The sequence below is a fragment of the Cetorhinus maximus genome, chromosome 18 (genome assembly GCF_964194155.1).
Source record: "Cetorhinus maximus chromosome 18, sCetMax3.hap1.1, whole genome shotgun sequence".
Taxonomy (NCBI): domain Eukaryota; kingdom Metazoa; phylum Chordata; class Chondrichthyes; order Lamniformes; family Cetorhinidae; genus Cetorhinus; species Cetorhinus maximus.
In genome coordinates, this window is record NC_135896.1 from 22,998,108 (window position 1) to 23,016,160 (window position 18,053).

The following is an 18,053-nucleotide window of genomic DNA, read 5'->3' on the forward strand; positions in this document are numbered from 1 at the left end:
TTAGGTCCTGCTTTTTAATTTATTTCCTAGCTCCCTAGCCTAAGGCTTTCAGGGCCTTATCCATCTTTTTACCAATGGACCAACATGGACCACGACCTCTGGCTGTTCACCCTCCCCCTTCAGAATGTCCTGCAGCCACTCAGTGACAGCCTTGACCCTGGTACCAAGGAGGCAACATACCACCCTGGTGTCATGTCTGCAGCTGCAGAAACATCTATCTGTTCTCTCTACAATAGAATCCCTTATCACTATTGCTCTCCCACTCTTTTTTCTCCCCCACCACCCCCCCCCACCCCCCCCCCCCCCCCCCCCCCCCCCGTACAGCTGAGCCACTCATTGTGCCACAGACTTGGCTCCTGCTGCATCCCCCTGAGAACCCATCTCCCCCAGCAGTATCCAAAATGGAAAATCTGTTAGAAAGGGAGATGGACCCAGGGGACCTCTGCCCGACCCGCCTAGTGCTTTTACTCTATCTGGCGATCACCCATTCCCTATCTGCCTGTGCACTCTTTACCTGCAGTGTGCCCACCTCACCATATGAGCTATCCACCAAGATCTCAGCCCTGAGGATGCTCCGTAAGATTCCAGCTGCAGCTGGAGGCACTTCCTGCACACGTGGTCACCCTGGACACTGGAAGTGTCCCTGACTTCCCACATCGCAGATGAGGAGCATTCCACATGGCCAACCTACCCTGCCATGACCTGCCCTTAAATTACCCTCTTTACTTTTACTTTCTCTAGTTTAAGAAATATTAAATAAATACCAGGTACCTTAGTTCTTGTACTTTAAACACTACTTAATCTGAGCTAAAGACAAATTTTTATTTTAAAGACTGGACGGTAGAAATACTCACTAGGTTCTACATATCAAGGCCGATGCACCTCTCGTGTTGGCTTCCGGTCCTGCTCTGGTCTTTGGCCTCGTTCCCCTCGCTCTTTAAGACTGCCACTCCTCGCGCGTTATGATATCGTATTTAAAACTGCTGGATTTTTTGGTTGCTGGATTATAAGAATTGATTTAATATTAAAGTGTGAGAAAAGCAGATTAAGCTTTTAAAATAGATGCTGCTTCTATTAATCATACTTCATGGTTCCTTGTTCTTATAGGTAACTCATGAGGCAGTGCTGGAGATAGATGAAAAGGGAACAAAAGCTACAGCAGCTACAGATGTTGAAGTGACCTTATTATCATTACCTCATCAATATAAATTTGATAGACCTTTCCTCCTATTAATTGCTGACCACAATATTAAGAGTGTCCTGTTTGCAGGAAGAGTGGTGAACCCCACTGTGTGATGCTGGCATAAATTCCACTCATTCATGGAAGTTGTATCATTGATAAATGGAAAACAATGACGTTACTTCCGACAGCTGTTAACATCAAATAATTTGAAGATTCCCTGGCGTAATAAGTTAGTAAATTTTCTTAACTGGAAAGTAACAGGCCAAGCCTTTTATGAAGTCAAATAAAGCTCTCTTCAATAATAACGAATAATATTTCAAATGTAGACTTATTGTTGATTGTGCTTTGCATAATTCATTAGTAATTACCTTGAATAACTTACATTAAAATAGAAAATGCATCTGAACTTTCCAGTGTTGTTTGCAGTTTGTTTTAATTTATTGCTGTTTGTGAATTAGTGTCCATAAGCTTATTTTTTGTTTGGTGCACAGAAGAACTAATCACAATTTTCAGCAGGATGATACTCTAACCATGCAACACAATAATGCCTTAGTGATTTTCCACTTCTGTAATCATTCACCCATTAAAATGGATGACCACAAGAAACATGGGTTAGCAAGCACAGAAATGGCTAGTATCGTTGGGTTGTGTGTTTATGAACAGATGGAGGAATGTTGACACTTTTTTGATGGAGGCAGTGCACATAGAGGAAAAGCAATCAGCAAATTAAACTTTGTCGTTGCTTGAGTATGGCTGAAAAAAGAGACTTTTTGTCAAAGCTTTTCATCTTGCCCTCATCAGGACAATTCACAAGAATACCAAATGTAAAGGGAACAACAACCAGTACTGTATGACAAGAGACTGCTGGTTGGTTGGCAAGTGGACTCTAATTGGTCAAGACATTGCCATGGAGAATGCATCGGAGTTAACTGCATCAGTGCATTCTCCATGGCAACGTCTCTACCATTCAGAGACCACTTGCCAACCAATCAACACTCTCCTCTCATACTGTATGAATTGTTGTTCCCTTTATATTTGGTGAGTGCAAGAAAAGCTTCGACAAAAAAGGTCTAATTTTTCAGCAACACTCAAGCTCTGTCCTACCAAACGACTCGTGTCATTACTTCCAAAAAATAGGATGACAGTCACAGTGGCTTTATGTGTAACCTATTAAATCCAGCGATGATATTAAGAATATCATGGTGAACAAGGTGTTCCTAAATGACTTCCATGTCAAGTTTGAACACCAGTTAGTGTCTCCAGACTGAACATAACATTACTCTTTCTTTATATTGTTATGCTTTCTTTACATATATACACATATCAGCCAGTAAGAAGAATAAATGCTAAAGGAAAGCAAATGATTTGACATCAAGGAGCGCTGCTCACAACTGATATTATGAAATAGTAAATAAAGTTTAAAAATCAGATGTTAAATGTAGGGTAAAGGGTTAACTCTAATAAGATCATACTGAGCATGTGCAAAAGAAGCTATGTCACAGTAATGCCCCTCACTGGCAGAGGATGTCTGAGTAGCACCTCAGAGGGCAGCTCCAGCTATAGGTTAGACTTATTTAATCTTTGTAAAAAGTTAGTGTGTAAATGAATGCTTTTTGAACAAAGACCAATGCCTTTTGAATAAGAAGCTAACAAATCCCGAGACAACCTCATGATAACAGACTAAACGTCAAGTCAAATTGAACTTCAGGTCAAGAAAGGACAAACACTTATTCTTAGAACCTTTGGGATCTAGAATGAAATTTTTGATACTGTCATCTACAAGTGACATATTCACTAGACATGTGGTAACTATACGGAAAGAGGTGTAAGGTCCTATTCTTACAATTAAATTATTGATGTTCTCTGATAAGTTACACACTTCTAATTCAAAAATTCAATACTTTCAGATGCCTATAATTAGTCAAAATGACCAAGTTAAAACATATCTTAAAATCAGCAGAAATGCTGATCCCAGGTCCAGCACCTTCAGCTACTCACTGCTTTATTGAATTATGGAGAATTCTGTGTTTGCAATTTTGTGGCTACGTAATCAAATTACATTAATTTCTTTTCATGCACTGTGGACAAGGTATTGCAGTCCGGCAAAGGTTAGAATTGCTCCATATAATTCCCACATTGTCTGTTTCAACTTGGACAAAATTTAGTTACTTACTTGCCCATCTTGTTGTCAATTTAGCAATACTTTATTGTAATGAAGAAAAATCATGCCATAGATAGATATCATACAGGCAGCGAAAGTCTATCACTGTCACCTTCTCAGCTTGGGATGACAACTAGGGATGGACACTGCCAGCAATGCCACATCCCCAAAATGATTTTCTTTCAACTGAAAGAAAAAGATTAGAGTTATGTAATGCCTTATCACATCTCAGAAGTATTTCAAAATGAATGGCTTCAGTTGCTTACCTTAAAGAACATACCTTTTTATTTCTGTTGGACTGTGGATTAAAATTACAATGGCTGCAGTTTGAAGGACATGTCTACTGGAACAGTGTGAAGGATATATACAATGTTGTTGTCCTGGAACAGAGTGTGCCATGAAAGACAGAATGGTGCCAAGGAGGAGTCTGACCTAATGGGGACCTGCCTGGCAATGATGTTTTGATTGGCTCCTGACCAGGTGACCAGGGTTTGTGTGAGAGCAGTGCAGGAGAATAGCTCCTAAGCTGAAAGGAAAAAGACTTAAAACCTCTTTCTCCTGTGTGTAAGATTCCAGTAATTCTACAATAGTAATTAGCTGGCTTTTTCTCCTCTTATCCCTATAACCTCCTCTCTCCCTGAAAACCCCTGTCAAGAGGCAAAGGGGAAAATCACTGTTAGAGACATTGAAAGGCATGTGCTCAACCAGTGAACTAAATACTGAAAGTGCTGGAAGACCACCTCGTGCCATCAGCAAAGAACTGAAAGGAATTTGGAAGATATCAATCAAAATCAACCTATTGAATCCTGTACTCCAGAATTGGTGCTATTGACCAGTTTTATCCCACCCTTAAAATCCATGTTTTTGTGTGTCTTATGTGTCTTGTATGTCGTGTATAGGAATTTAAGAAGGGGTAGAGTTTAGGTTATAGATTTAGAAATTAGCAGCTCATATGTCTTTCTTTTGCCACTGGTTAAAGACAATTTGTTCAATAGACGGTTATTTACTTGTTAAGTTTACAAACCTGATGCTCATTTTCTGTTAACCTAAATTAAGCAGTTAGGTGGGTTAATCAAACTTTTTCACATTTGTCACGGCTCGGGGAGCAGTAGGGCTTGAAACTGCAGCACACCATCCCCAGTGAGTTGTGAGACTTACACAATGGTGAGTTCTCAAAGGTTTTCAATGTTTTGTTAAAAATGGGAACCATAGCAACAGAACAGTTTATCAGGATGTTCTCAGAGGATGCAAATGGAATAAGTCTGCTAATGTTCACTTGATGAAGGGATTTTTGACATCCAAAAGACCTCCATGTATTTCTCCTTTGTCAGGCTAATCAAATGCCCTGAAACAATTAACTCACTCAGAGTAATTAGTTGAAATGTTATTTTGAAACAAGGCCGTCATATTAATTTGAATCTTTTTCTGAGAGGTGATTGCTCAGGGAGTGGGCTGAGTAGGGGTAACTCAGAAATCTTCAGCAAGTCAGAATCTACAACCACAGGCCAGATTGAAGTAATACATTTCCACTTCAAGGTTTCATATCTCCAGAACTAGCATGATGTGATTTCAGCTCTGTTTAGAGACAATGTACAAATGGAGGCATCAGCAGGGATTTGCAATGGATGTACATAAAGCATGGCAACACCCAAATTTGTGATGATAATTGAGGGATAAATATTGGCCAGAAAACAGGGGAGAACTCCTCTTGCCCTTCTTCTGAACATTGCCATGAGATCATCTACATCCAGCAGACAGGGCCTCAGCATAACATCTCATCTGAAAGACAGCACATCTGGCAATGCAGCATTGCATCGGAGTGTCAGCTTAGGTAACATACTAACTCACAGGCAAGACTGCTACCATCTGAGCCACAGCTGGCATATCAGTGCCGGATGCAACAGTGCGGATTTCAAGCAGTACAGTAATGCTAACATTAGGCTACCAATAAAATCTGTTATTATAATTCAAAGTATCAATGTCATGTTACAGTTAGATATAGAAAATGTGAATGAAGGAAGGTTTCGTAGGAATAGTACTATGAACAGAACAGGGATAAAAGTTTGAACAAAAACAAAAATACCTGGAAAAACTCAGCGGGTCTGACAGCATCTGTGGAGAGGGATACAGTTGACGTTTCGAGTCCGTATGACCCTTCATTTTCCAGGTATTTTTGTTTTCGTTCTAGATTTCCAGCATCCGCAGTATTTTGCTTTTATCTTAGGGATAAAAGCTTGATGCTTTCTAGCTGGTGAATTGCCCTGCATCTGGAATGATTTCGTGCAATTCCTTTGAACAGTTTTCTAACAAGAAAGGATATAAAACGCTGAGCCTGTGCTTAATTACGTGACTTTGAGGAATGAGGAAATCACATTTTTCCTCTATTTGTGATGGGCGAAACTTTTTTCCTTATAAGGCTCAAGCACAATGCCAAGAGGCAACAGCTAAAGCCATTGAGATCCTCAGCCATATTGCCCCCAATACTGTTCAGCATAGAACTACTTCATGGAAGAATTGGAGATTTTTTTTAACAACTTGTGTATGCTGGCTATGTCAATTCAGGGAACTGACTTGCAAGAGGAGTTATCTGGTTCAGCAGCTCAAGGGAATAGAACAAAGTTAAGAGGACAAGTGTACACACAATGAACTGTTAGGGTTATTGTCTGATTCCGACAGTTCTTACTGTTTTTATTCGTCCACCTGTATGGAATTCTTAATTATAAAAAAGCCACTATAAAAATAATTAAATCATAGTTTGGTAAAGATTTTCAATGCTGTTATTTTTTTTAACTGGTTCTCAAAACAAGGACTCATGAATTGAAATTAAAGCAGAAAATGCTGTTCACACTCAGCAGGTCAGGCAGTATCTTTGGCAAGGGGAAAACAGTGCTGATGTTTTTTTTAATCTGGCGATAGATTTGATTGAGAGGAGTGAAGAAACTAATATGGCTGATATCACACCGGCAGTTCCCAATGAAGAGATCAAAGGAAGGTCAGAGGCCAGAGGAAAGGCTTGAGCTGAAACGGAAATTCTGAAGTCAAGAGAAAGGGGGAAAAGCCTACATGGGCAGGGGATGTGAGGGAGAAAACTCCTGGCCAAAACAAAGATGGAGTGAAGGGAGTGGAAGAGCAGCTTAGCATCACATTCAGCTTGAAATTCATTGAGGTGGGAGGCAGGGAGGAATGAGTAAAGGAATGAAATTGAGACTTTTGCTGAGGACTGATCACTTGGAGTCAGAGAGAAGGAAATCAGTGGGGATAGTGAAAATATCAAGTGAAAAAGGATGAGATTGGAAGGAGGGCTGGGCTCAAAAGAGAGTGAAGGGAACAGGGGATCAGAAGAGGCATTGGGATCCAAGTGTCATTAAAACTCCTGGTCCTTCCATCTGAAAATAAGAGAAAGATTTTGTTACAGCATCGGATGAGGCAAAGAAAGAAAGAGAACTGAGGACCAGAATAGCTCTAAAGTAAAGTAAGTCAGTGCTGCTGAGGAGAAAGGGTAGACGTTTGTAAGTGGTGGTGGGTGATGAAGAGGGTGTCACTTATGAGGCAATTTGTGCAGTGGCTAGAGTAATACTGAGTATTACAGAGATATCAATGATCACTTGCGGAGAAAGGGTAGAATTTAGAATGGAATCACATGGAATTATTTGGAGCCAGGGCTAGTTGCTGTGAAACTGAGTTTTAGAAACAGGTTATCAAACACAAGAAGGCAGACAGAGAGCAATGAAACCATTACTACAGATATTTAACAATTCATTAGAAAGAGGTGTAGCGCCAGAGGACTGGCAGATAGCTAATGTAGTTCCTATATTTAAGAAGGGGACAGAATATGCCCATGGAATTATAGACTAGTCAGTTTACCATTGGTAATGATGGAATTCTTACTAAAGGAGAGAACAGAAAAACACCTAGGGACAAAAGGTGTAATAATGAATAGTCATCGTGGATTACAAAAGCGAAAATCTTGCTTGAAGGTGTGTCTGACATTAGTAATACAGTAGATGTAATCTACCTGGATTTTCAAAAGACCTTCAATAAATTATTCCATAATAGACTAATGAATAAAGTCAGAGAATGTGGATTCAGGGGACAAATGGCAAATGATTGCCAGCTGGCTTCAAGACAAAAAGCAGAGAGTGGGAATAATGGATAGTTATTCAGAGCGGCAGAAAGTAGAATGTGGTGTTCCACAAGGATCAGTTCTGGAACCACTGCTGTTCACAATTTACATTAACCTTTTTAGTTTAGGAATCAAAAACACAATTTCTAATTTTGCTGGAATAATATGTGTCTACATATTTTATCCCCTCCTTTCTTGTAAATGAAAAATAAATTGTGTTGGGCGTAAAATAGCTTGACAATTCAGTATCGCCCATTTTAAGTTCCCTTTGAATTTCAATCCCAATTCTCTTGCAAGTGGTTCCCTAAATTAACATAAAAACCACAAACCATTCAAGCCAAAATATCCAATTCTTCAACAGAAATAGATAGAAAAGAAAACCCAAATGGCTGCTTGATTTTTGTTAACAATTCATTTTTTAAAGCGGATCATAAAACCGTCGCTTGAAGTGAACTTCATATACAGTATATTTTATTTAAAATTCATTTTCAGGATATTGGTGTTGGTGGCAGAGCCAGCATTTATTGTCCATTTCTAGTTACCCTTGAGAAAAGCCTTATTCTTGAACCACTGCAGTCTTTCTGAGAAGCATGCTGTTTGATAGGGAATTCCAGGATTTTAACCCAGTGGTGATGAAGGGACAACAATATATTTCCAAGTCAAGAATGTGTGTGAGACTTGGAGAGGAACTTGAACTTGATGATGTTCTAGTACTTCTGCTGGCCTTGTCTGTCTAGGTGGCGATCGTGAGTTTCAGACAAGCTGTTAATGAAGCTTCAGCAAGTGAGTGCATTGTGGAGTTAGTATGCACTGAACCAAGGTATGCTGGTAAAGGGACAGGTTGATGTTTATGCTAGTAGATGAGGTGCCAATCAAGCAGATTGCTTCATCCAGCCACTCTCTGAGACTAACCTCGACTGTTTACACAATTGATCTCCTATGTGTTTCCGGCCCCATATCTGCTCTGTAACACCCCCAACTCTGCCCCTGCTGAAACCCTCATCCTTGCATCATTTACCTCTAGACTCAGTGCTCTCTTAGGAAGCCTCACACCTAACACCATTAATTTGAGCCCATCCAAAACTCTGCTGTCTGTGTTCTAACTTGTACCAAGATCTGCTCACACGTCACTCCTGTGCTCAATGACCTACACTGGCTCCCAGTTAAACAATGCCTCAACTTTAAAATTCTCATTCTTGTTTTCAAATCCCTCCAGAGACTTGTCCTTCCCTCTCTCTGTAACCTCCTGCAGCTATGCTGCTCTCCGTGATCTCCACTCTCTAACTCTGACCTCTTGCGCATCTTCTATTTTCATCAGCCCACCATTGGCGACTGTGCTTTCAGCTGCCTTCGCCCTAACCTCTGGAATTCCCTCCCTAAACATCTCCAACTCTCTAAGTCTCCCTCTGCCTTTAAGAAGCTCCAAGCTTTTGCTCACCTGTCCTAATATCTCCTCTGTCTATCTCAAATTTTCTTTGATGGCACTTCCATGAAGTGCTTTGGGATGCTTTACTACATAAGAGGTGCTATATAAATGTAAGCTGTTATTCTATATAGTAACACCATTCTCCTAATCTTAATTCCTTCTTAACCTTATACTCCCAAGTTGCTCTGTGTCGAGTTGTTTAAATGGTATCATTGTTGTTGTTTAAAGGTGTCGACCTTTTTGAGTGTTATTGCAGCAGCACCAATTCTGGGCAATTGGTGAGTAGTCCTTCACAATCCTAACTTGTGGCTTGTTAGAGGCTTTGGATGGTAGGAGATGAGTCACTTGCTGCAGAATACCAGCCTCTGACTGGATCTAGCAGCCACAGGATTCGCATAGCTGGTCCGTTGAGTTTCTGGTCAATGGTAAGCCACACCAGGATGTTGATGGTGGATAAATCAGTGATAGTAATGCCATTAAATGTCAAGGGTAATTATTCATGCTCCCTCTTGTTGGAGATGGTCATTGCCTGGCATTTGTGTGTTGAAAAGGTTACTTGCAACGTATCAGCCCAAGCCTGGATGCTGCATGAAGACGTAGATTAATTCATTACCTGAGAATATATTAATGGAACAGAACACTGTGTAATCATCAACATCAGGCCCACTTCTGACCTTATGATAGAGGGAAAATCTTTGATGAAGCAGCTGAAGATGTTGGAGCCTAGGACACTAACCCGAGGAACTGCTGCAGTGATGACCTGGAGCTGAAATGAAAGACTTCCAACTACCACAACCACCTTCATTTGTGCTAGGTATGAATCCAACCAGTGGAGAGTTTTCCCCCTGATTCCCATTGACTTTAGTGACAAACACCTCCCACAAGTAGACATGCAAGAAAGTGTTATTTGTAAATGTTTTAATCCTTTCATGCTGGAAGATTTTATGCACTGAGGATGTTTCCCTAATTGGCATAATAAAGCCCTGGCAAGGAAGGTTTTGTATGAATAGAGAAATTTAGGAAGTGTGGTAATATAGTTAAGAAGATATATTACAAACTGAGCACAGGAATAATTTTTGAATGGTTTCAAACAAGAAAATTACATTCTCAACATACCTTATATCCTCGGGCTATACAGCTGTATGGCATTGTGTGTATGCTCTTCGCAAACATGAACTCTCCGATATCATGGATAGTCCTTTTCTGATCTTACTGGCCTGTCTCAGCCAATGTTAGCAGAACAATGAATGCACTCCTCATCATATTCACAAAGAAGAGTGGTTTCATCTCAAGTTTGTCAAATAGGCAAGCAAATAAACTGCAGCTTCTGCAACAACAGCAGTTCAGACAACAACTATCAGTACATCACATAATTCACTTTCCATTACACTTCTATTCTATTGGCAATAACGAAGTTCAACTACCCTAGTGCAAACTTTCAGCACAGAAATTTGACTGCACATGGAAATTGGGCACTATTCTCATTATAATTCCAAAATTATTACTTCACAACCCTTCAATAAGATAGGCATTACAGCTATTATTAACAAGAAGATCCAGGCTCTGAACTGCGTGTCTCAGCATCTCTTTGAATAAACCTGCTGAATCTTTTTGATTTATGTAGGATGAATACTCAACATCAATTCTTGATAGTATGCTGCATGTAATTTTGACTAAATATTGCTGTTTAATTTGTTAAATTTGGGTAACCATCATTTACTTCATTTTATTTAAAATATATATGTTGAGCCAAGTAATGTTTGTATTGATAATAATAAAACGTATGGAAATAAATATGCGTCAGCTTGGATCAGTGGTAGTACTCTCTCCTGAGTTAGATTGGGAGCTCAAGCCCACTCCAGTAATTGATGAGGTGTGTGATCTAAGCAGACACTTCACTATCAGCTGTGGCTCAGTTTGCAGCAGTCTGAGTCACAGGGTTCGAAATTCAAGTTCCACTTGAGCATAAAAATCAACACTGACACCCTAGTGCAGTACTGAGGGAGTACTGCACTGTTGGGGATGTTGCCTTTCAGGTGACATATTAAACCAAGTCCCTGTCTGCCCTCGTAGGTGGACATAAATGATCCCTTGACACTATTTCGAAGAAGAGCAGGGGAGTTATCCCCAGTGTCCTTGCCAATATTTATCCCTCAATCAACATCACACAAAGAGAGTATCTGGTCACTGCCACATTTCTATTTGCGGGAGCTTTCTGTGTGTAAATTGGCTGCAGGTTTCCTACATCACAACAGTGACCGCACTTCAAAAAAAAGTACTTCATTGGCTGTAAAGCACTTTGAGACGTCCAGTGGTTATGAGAAACATTACATAAATGCACATCTTTCTTTCTTTCACAGTACTGAGGCAATACTTCATTGTTGATCTTTCAGATGAAGTTTTAAATCGCTTGCCTGCTCGGATGCATACAAAATATCTCATGTTACTAATCAAGGAAGAGCCAGGAATTCCTCCTGTGTCTTAGACAATATTTCACCCTCAACCAACAGACTAACTATCATTTATCTTCTTGCTGTCTGTGAGATCTTGCTGTATGTTTATTTGCTAGCGAATTTTCCTACAAAAGCAACAGTGGCTTTCAGAAGTTATTAATTGTCAATGAAGTGGTCCAGGACATCCTGAGGACATGAAATGCGCTATATAAATGTAAGTCAGTCTTTAATAAGATTGCATATAGTGGAAGACCAGAGACTTGTATTTATAATGCACCTTATCACATCTGTCAGAGACATATCAAAGCATGTAGAATACATTACTTTGGAGCACAGTGCCTGTTGCTTTGTTGGTAATGAGCCTAGTGAAGGACAAGAGTGCTAGAAGACCTAATTTTCTTACTTATCGGGCGCTTTCTTGAGTTACATATGCATTAATATCATCAGGCAAAATAGTATCTGGCCCTAACTATTTCCTTTTTAAAAAGCTGACGTGGATTTAACCTTCTAAAACAAAATTAGTGTACATCCCCCTATTTGTTTTAAAACATGTTTGCACAAGCATCAGCAGAAATATCCACTTAAAACATTCAACCTCTATGTCAGAGCCTGTGCAAAATATCACCTTGTTAATCATTTTCAAGCGGTGCTTGAATGTTTCAATGCCATTTAGCTCCATGAGTTGCTACTAATTGTACCATTGAGACTAACGGTGCATTCATATGACACATGTCTAGCATTGGTGTGGAAAAAAAACCCGTTTAACACCAACATCTGGAACATGAATCAAGTGCCAATGCCTGAAGTAATTCTGAAGGGAAGTGTGGTGAGACCACTTCCAGGAAGTCTTATTGCGTTTAATCCTGGAGTCACGTTAAGCATTGATGCTGGATTCAAGCTGCCTTTACATTATAGCTGCAGCAGTAATGCAAAACAAAACATTTCACACTGACACCACAATTATAGTGTAAATACATCCCGATTAATTAATAACTTGGCAATCATTATGTTTTTCCCTGGTAGTTTGCCCTGCTGAATTTTCAGTTTGAATTTCTTTGCTTTTTTTTGTTTAAACTCAAAAGTTTGGGTGGGGTTGGGAGGTGGTTTGCAAAGCTCATAATGCAAAAGTGGAGGGAAGAGCAAGAAAATTAAAATCTATTAGTTAAGGGAGCCCTGAGGAAGGGGAGAAGCACCACAATGTTGATATCCTGGAAAAGAATGAGTTACTTTGGACAAACACAATTAGCCTTGATTTCAAAACAATAAGATGTAGGGAGGAAGAATATGTTCCCTAGAATGATATATTTCGGTGGGGGGCAAGAGAAAAAAAATACAGGCTTGAGAGCCATCCGTGACTTTACAGGCTTCATGTTGGGTGACACAATTCCCCTATACTCATAAGAACATTACAAATAGGAGCAAGAATGGTCTATGTGGCCTCTTCAGCCCACTCTACCATCAACCCCACTTTCCTTCTCCTATTCCCATAAACTTAAATACCAAAAAATGCTGAAAAAGTTAATAATCATGGCTTTGAATATGCTCATCAACTCCACATCTCAGGGGTAGGGAATACTAAAGATTCAGATCCTCCTGAGTGAAGAAACTTCTCTTTATCTCATGAATGACCCTTTACCCCGAAACCATGATCCCTCATTTTGGGGCCTCCAGCCAATAGAAACGGTCTCTCAGCATCAACCCTGTCAAGCCCTCAAAGAATTTAAGATTTCAATGAGATCACTTCTCATTTTTCTGAACTTCAGAGAATACCAGCCTATTCTACTCAACCGCTGATAGGCCAGCCCGCGCATGCCAGGAATCAATCAAGTGCACCTGTATTGCATTGCATCCAAGTCAAGCATATCCTCCCTTAAGGAGGCCATCTTGGGTTTCTTCATAGATTAGCCCTCAACATTCCTGCTACCCTCTCTAAAGATGACAGCATAAGATATATAGCGACAATATCTCACTTAAAAAGTAATACAGAATAATACTACTTTGATGAAATATATGACATAATTATTATGAAATTAATACCTTGATCAGTGGAGGATGGTTTTAGTTCCATCAAAACTGCCAAATGTTAGCTACTCATAGATAAAAACAAAAAACTACTGCGGATGCTGGAAATCCAAAACAAAAGCAGAATTACCTGGAAAAACTCAGCAGGTCTGGCAGCATCAGCGGAAAAGAAAAGAGTTGACGTTTTGAGTCCTCAGGTCATGAGGACTCGAAACGTCAACTCTTTTCTTTTCCGCTGATGCTGCCAGACCTGCTGAGTTTTTCCAGGTAATTCTGTTTTTGTGTTAGCTACTCATATATGTGCAAAGATCTCTTCTGATTAGGAAAGTTAGGATTAGAGCCAGTCAGGGACCAGGCAATGTAAACATGATTCTGGTTGGCTTCAACCCGAACAACAGCCCAGACTGCTAGCTGCTATATAAACACACCTTAAGTGTACCGGGACTGTGGATGCTCCCACCATTGCCTCTAAACTTTGAAACACCTGGGAATGAGGGCTCTGCAAACGTTTTCAAATATACATGAGCAGAGCCCTTTACTCGACAAGAAATTGGGGCAAGGCAAGATAAAGCTAGGTATTGGCTTCAGTTGTGTCTCAAACTGCTGGTTGCACTGTAAGTGAACTAAGAGTGCCCTAATTTAGAATCTTTGAGCCCATATAAATGCTCTGAAAATACATTAATAAGTGGCGTTTTTTCATAAATGTAATTTTATAAGCAAAAAATTGTAACTACTAACAAGATGTGTGACCAGTCATAGCTGACTTGTTCCTATCTTATGATCTATAGTCAAAGAAAACGTAATTGATATTGTAATGTACCCAGTATTCTTTACATTTAATCGGGGCTCCTTATCTGTCAGTTTGTTCCATTATGAACAACAGTCTTTGTTTTAAACTACTCCCACTTGTCATAAATTTGCTCATAACTTTTCCCTATGAACTTTGAAACAAATAGCAATTTTCTTCATCTTTTCAGTATCAACAATTAAGTTGATTTATTTATTTGTCTCTGGATGTTTATTTTCTTTCAAGTACAGGGATCAGTAGAAGTAAAAGCGATTTAATCTGTGATTGAAGCATCAAATTATTCACCAGATCTGAGACTGCCTGGCTCCGATGGAATATATTGTACAATTAATATATTTATTTATAGGTCACTAATTTTTCTGTGCTATTGTTAGTAATCAATATACTCATAACACCCTTTCTTTAAACCTCCTGGTTTCCATGTCAATTGCCTATGTTTAATGGTTCCCTCTTCTCAAGTTGCCGATAGGGCTTGATTATAAACCTGTTATTGCAAGTCAAGCTAGACTACAACAGTAAAGGTGCAGTCAGGAACACAGGTTGCTGCCTGGGAGGATTCACGATGTCAGAAATAAAATCAGAATAATGTTGGAAATACTCAGTAGGTCAGGCAGCATCTGTGGATAGAGAAACAAAGTTAATGTCTCAGGTCTGTGACCTTACTTTAGAACTGGAAAATGTTGGAAATGCACAGTTAAGCAAGTACAGAGGCAAGGAAAGGGGGGAAATAGGGGAAGAACAGAAAGGGAAGGTCTGTGATCCGGTGGAAGGCAGAACTGATTTAATGCCAAAAGGAATGATGATGCAAGGCAAAAGTGAATCAAGTGAAGAAGCGAAAGATAGGCCGAGAGGAACAGTAAATGGCAACAGCAGGACCATTACTGGCAAATGCTGTCTAAAGAAATGACAGCAACAGATATGATCAAAACCTTTCCCTAGTGGTGGTGGATGTGGAAACAATCAATGATTTCAAAAGAAAATTGGATGGTCACTTTAAGGAAATAAACTTACAGGGCTTCGGGGTTTGAGCGAGGGGACTGGTACTGACTGGATTGCACTGTGGAGAGCCGGCCTGGGCTATATGGGTCAAATGGCCTCCTTCTGTGCCCATAAATGATGGCTGAAATCAGTTCTGAGTCTGGGCGGTTGTACAAGGCCCAATTGGAAGATGAGGTGCTACTCCTCGAGCTTCTGTTGCCTTTCATTAGGATGGTGCAGGAGGGCTGAAGGCACAAAGGCCAGAATACGAGACAGAGAATTAACTGGCAAGGAACCAGAAGCTCAGGTTCATGCTGACGGACTGAATGAAGGTGCCCAGCAAAACAATCGGCAAATCTGCTTTTGGTCTCCCCAGTGCAGAGGAGACCACACCGTGAGCAGTGAACACAATTGACTGAATTGTCAATGGAAAGAAGTACAAGTAAATCACTGTTTCGCCTGGAGGGCGAATTTGGAGCTCAAGACAGTGGGAAGGGAGGACCATAAGACCATAAGACCATAGAAAGGAGGTGGAAGGCCTGGTGCTGTATCTCCCGCAATTTGTGAGAAGGGGAGATGGTGTTCGGGGTGATTTAAGAGTGCACTGGAATGTCATGGAGGGAACACTCCCTTCGAAATGCTGAAAGGGGAGGTGACTGAAATGGCAGAGGATGATCCATTGAATGTGGAGGCTGATGTAAAGTGAGGGCAAAGCAAACACGATCATGGGTCTGGGAGGGAGAAGACGGGGAGAGGGCAGAAGGGTGAAAAATGACATAGGGACTGTTGAGGGTCCTGTTGAGCATGGTGAAGGGGGATCCTTAAATGGGGATAAAGGGAAACACACTGGAGGCCCTGGCACGGAAGATGGCATCGTTAGAATAGAAGTGACAGAAACTGGGAGAATAGAATAGAGTCTTTACAGGAAGTGGGTGTGAGGAACAGCAATCAAGTTAGCTCTGGGAGGCAGTGGGTTTAGTAGATATTGATTGACAGCCTCTCTCCAGAAATGGAGGCAGAGAAGTCGAGAAATGGATCATTTGAATGTAAGGAACATGTGGAAATTTAAAGCAAAATTGTCATTTAAAATTCTCCTGAATCCATCTTTTGTTTTTACGTGACCCCTTTTGCCTTGCTCCATCACCCCTTTTGGTATTTAATCACTCCAAACTTCCAATCCCTCATCAACCTACCCTCTTGTTCTTCCCGCCATCGTCCACCTCCTTTCTTTCCCAGCCTCTGTACTTGCTTAAAAATGGTTAAATCCTGTTACTTTTTCCAGTTCCGGTGACAGATTTTCAACCTGAGACATTGGCCAGAATCTTCGGGTCGACGTGCGGGGGCGGGGCCCTCTCGCTGACACATAAAATGATGCGCGGTGACGTCGGGCATGCGCCCCGACATCACCGCGCATCATTCAGATTTTCAGTTTGGCTGCCGCACACCAGAGTCGGCTGTGCGCCCACAGAACTGTCAAAGGCCTATTAAGGCCATTTAAATAGTAATTGAAATGCTTAACGGAGCTGCCCATCCAACCTTAAGGTTGGCGGGCAGGCGAAGAGCCCAGGTGGCCTTCACATTTATCATGAAACCTCATCCATAGGCGAGGTGAATTTTCATGAAGTGTTTATAAATTGAATGAAAGTTTTAATTAAAGTTCATTAACATGTCCCATGAGGGGACAGGTCTTAAAAATTTTTTTTTTCTTTATTAAAATTTTTAAACATCAAACTAATCTCCCTGAGGCAGCTCTGTGAGACTCAGCCTCTTCCCCCCACCCCCCGCCCGTACAGGGAGCGCTCAGTGTTTCCCGGTGCGCGTCACCGCTGGGTGGGCCTTAATTGGCCCGTCCACATAAAATGGCTGCGTGCCTGCTCCCGTCCAACCCCCACCCACCACCCCCCCACCCCCACCCCCGCCACCCCAGGACGGGGAGAAAATTCTGCCCATTAGCTCTGTTTATGTCTCCACAGGCCTGCTGAGTGTTTCCAGTATTTTCTGTTTTTATCTTAGATTTTCAGAATCGGTGGTAAAAGCTTTTGCTTTTTCTGAATCCAGTAGTGCGTAGCAGCCTTATATACAACACAGAAGGAGACCATTTAACCTATGTTGCCAGCTTTTTGGTGGAGCTACCCAATTAATCCCACTTCCCTGCTCTTTCCCCATAGTCCTGTAAATTATTGTTTCACTAGCCTTTGGACTTTACCTCTCAAATACTAAAAATACCATTTAACCTATGTTGCCAGCTCTTGGTGGAGCTGTCCAATTAAACCCACTTCTCTGCTCTTTCCTCATAGTCCTGTAAATTATTCCCTGCAAATACTTATCCAATTCCCTTTGAAAGTTACTATTGCCAATTTCATCAGTCTGACCATGTCCTCCTGAAGAATGTTACTATCCTTCTCATTGTTGACGTTTACAAATTTTGTGTCATCTGCAAATTTGAAGTGACCTCCTGTATACCCAAGTGCAGGCCATCAATATATATTAAAAAGAGCAGTGATCCTAATACCGATCCCGCCAACCTTGCCACCAGTCTGAAAAACGTGTCAGGAAGATATAATAATTTTCATAACATTATTTGGAATTTATTGTAAAGTAGAGTAATAGTGGGATCTGTGCCTATGCATGTGTGTGTGTCTGTGTGTGTGGGACTTAATTGAATTAGAGACAGCTGGTCTGAAGCCTTTGTTGTAAGAGAAGCTAGGTTTGAAATGCTAAATAAGTAAACTTGGGTGAGGTTTTAGAATACGAGGCATAAAGGTAACATTTGCATTTTTAAATAAACCAGACTAGCTTGAATTCAAAAGAGGGGCTGAAATGTTTCGCCTGGCCAGGAGAAGTCAGGAAACAGCGTGTTTATTTTTCCCAAAGATTACTGGTAAAGTTAGTGCTATGA

General features: G+C 40.7%; 1 protein-coding gene across 1 annotated transcript in view; it reads left to right on the forward strand.

The window, feature by feature from the left end:
- LOC144693557 (uncharacterized) overlaps positions 1 to 18,053 on the forward strand; it is a 64,954-nt gene that overhangs the window by 16,046 nt on the left and 30,855 nt on the right. The window contains exon 5 of the mRNA XM_078563400.1: positions 1,108 to 1,293. Within this exon, the coding sequence (XP_078419526.1) occupies positions 1,108 to 1,293 (186 nt within the window). The remainder of the gene's footprint in view (positions 1 to 1,107; positions 1,294 to 18,053) is intronic.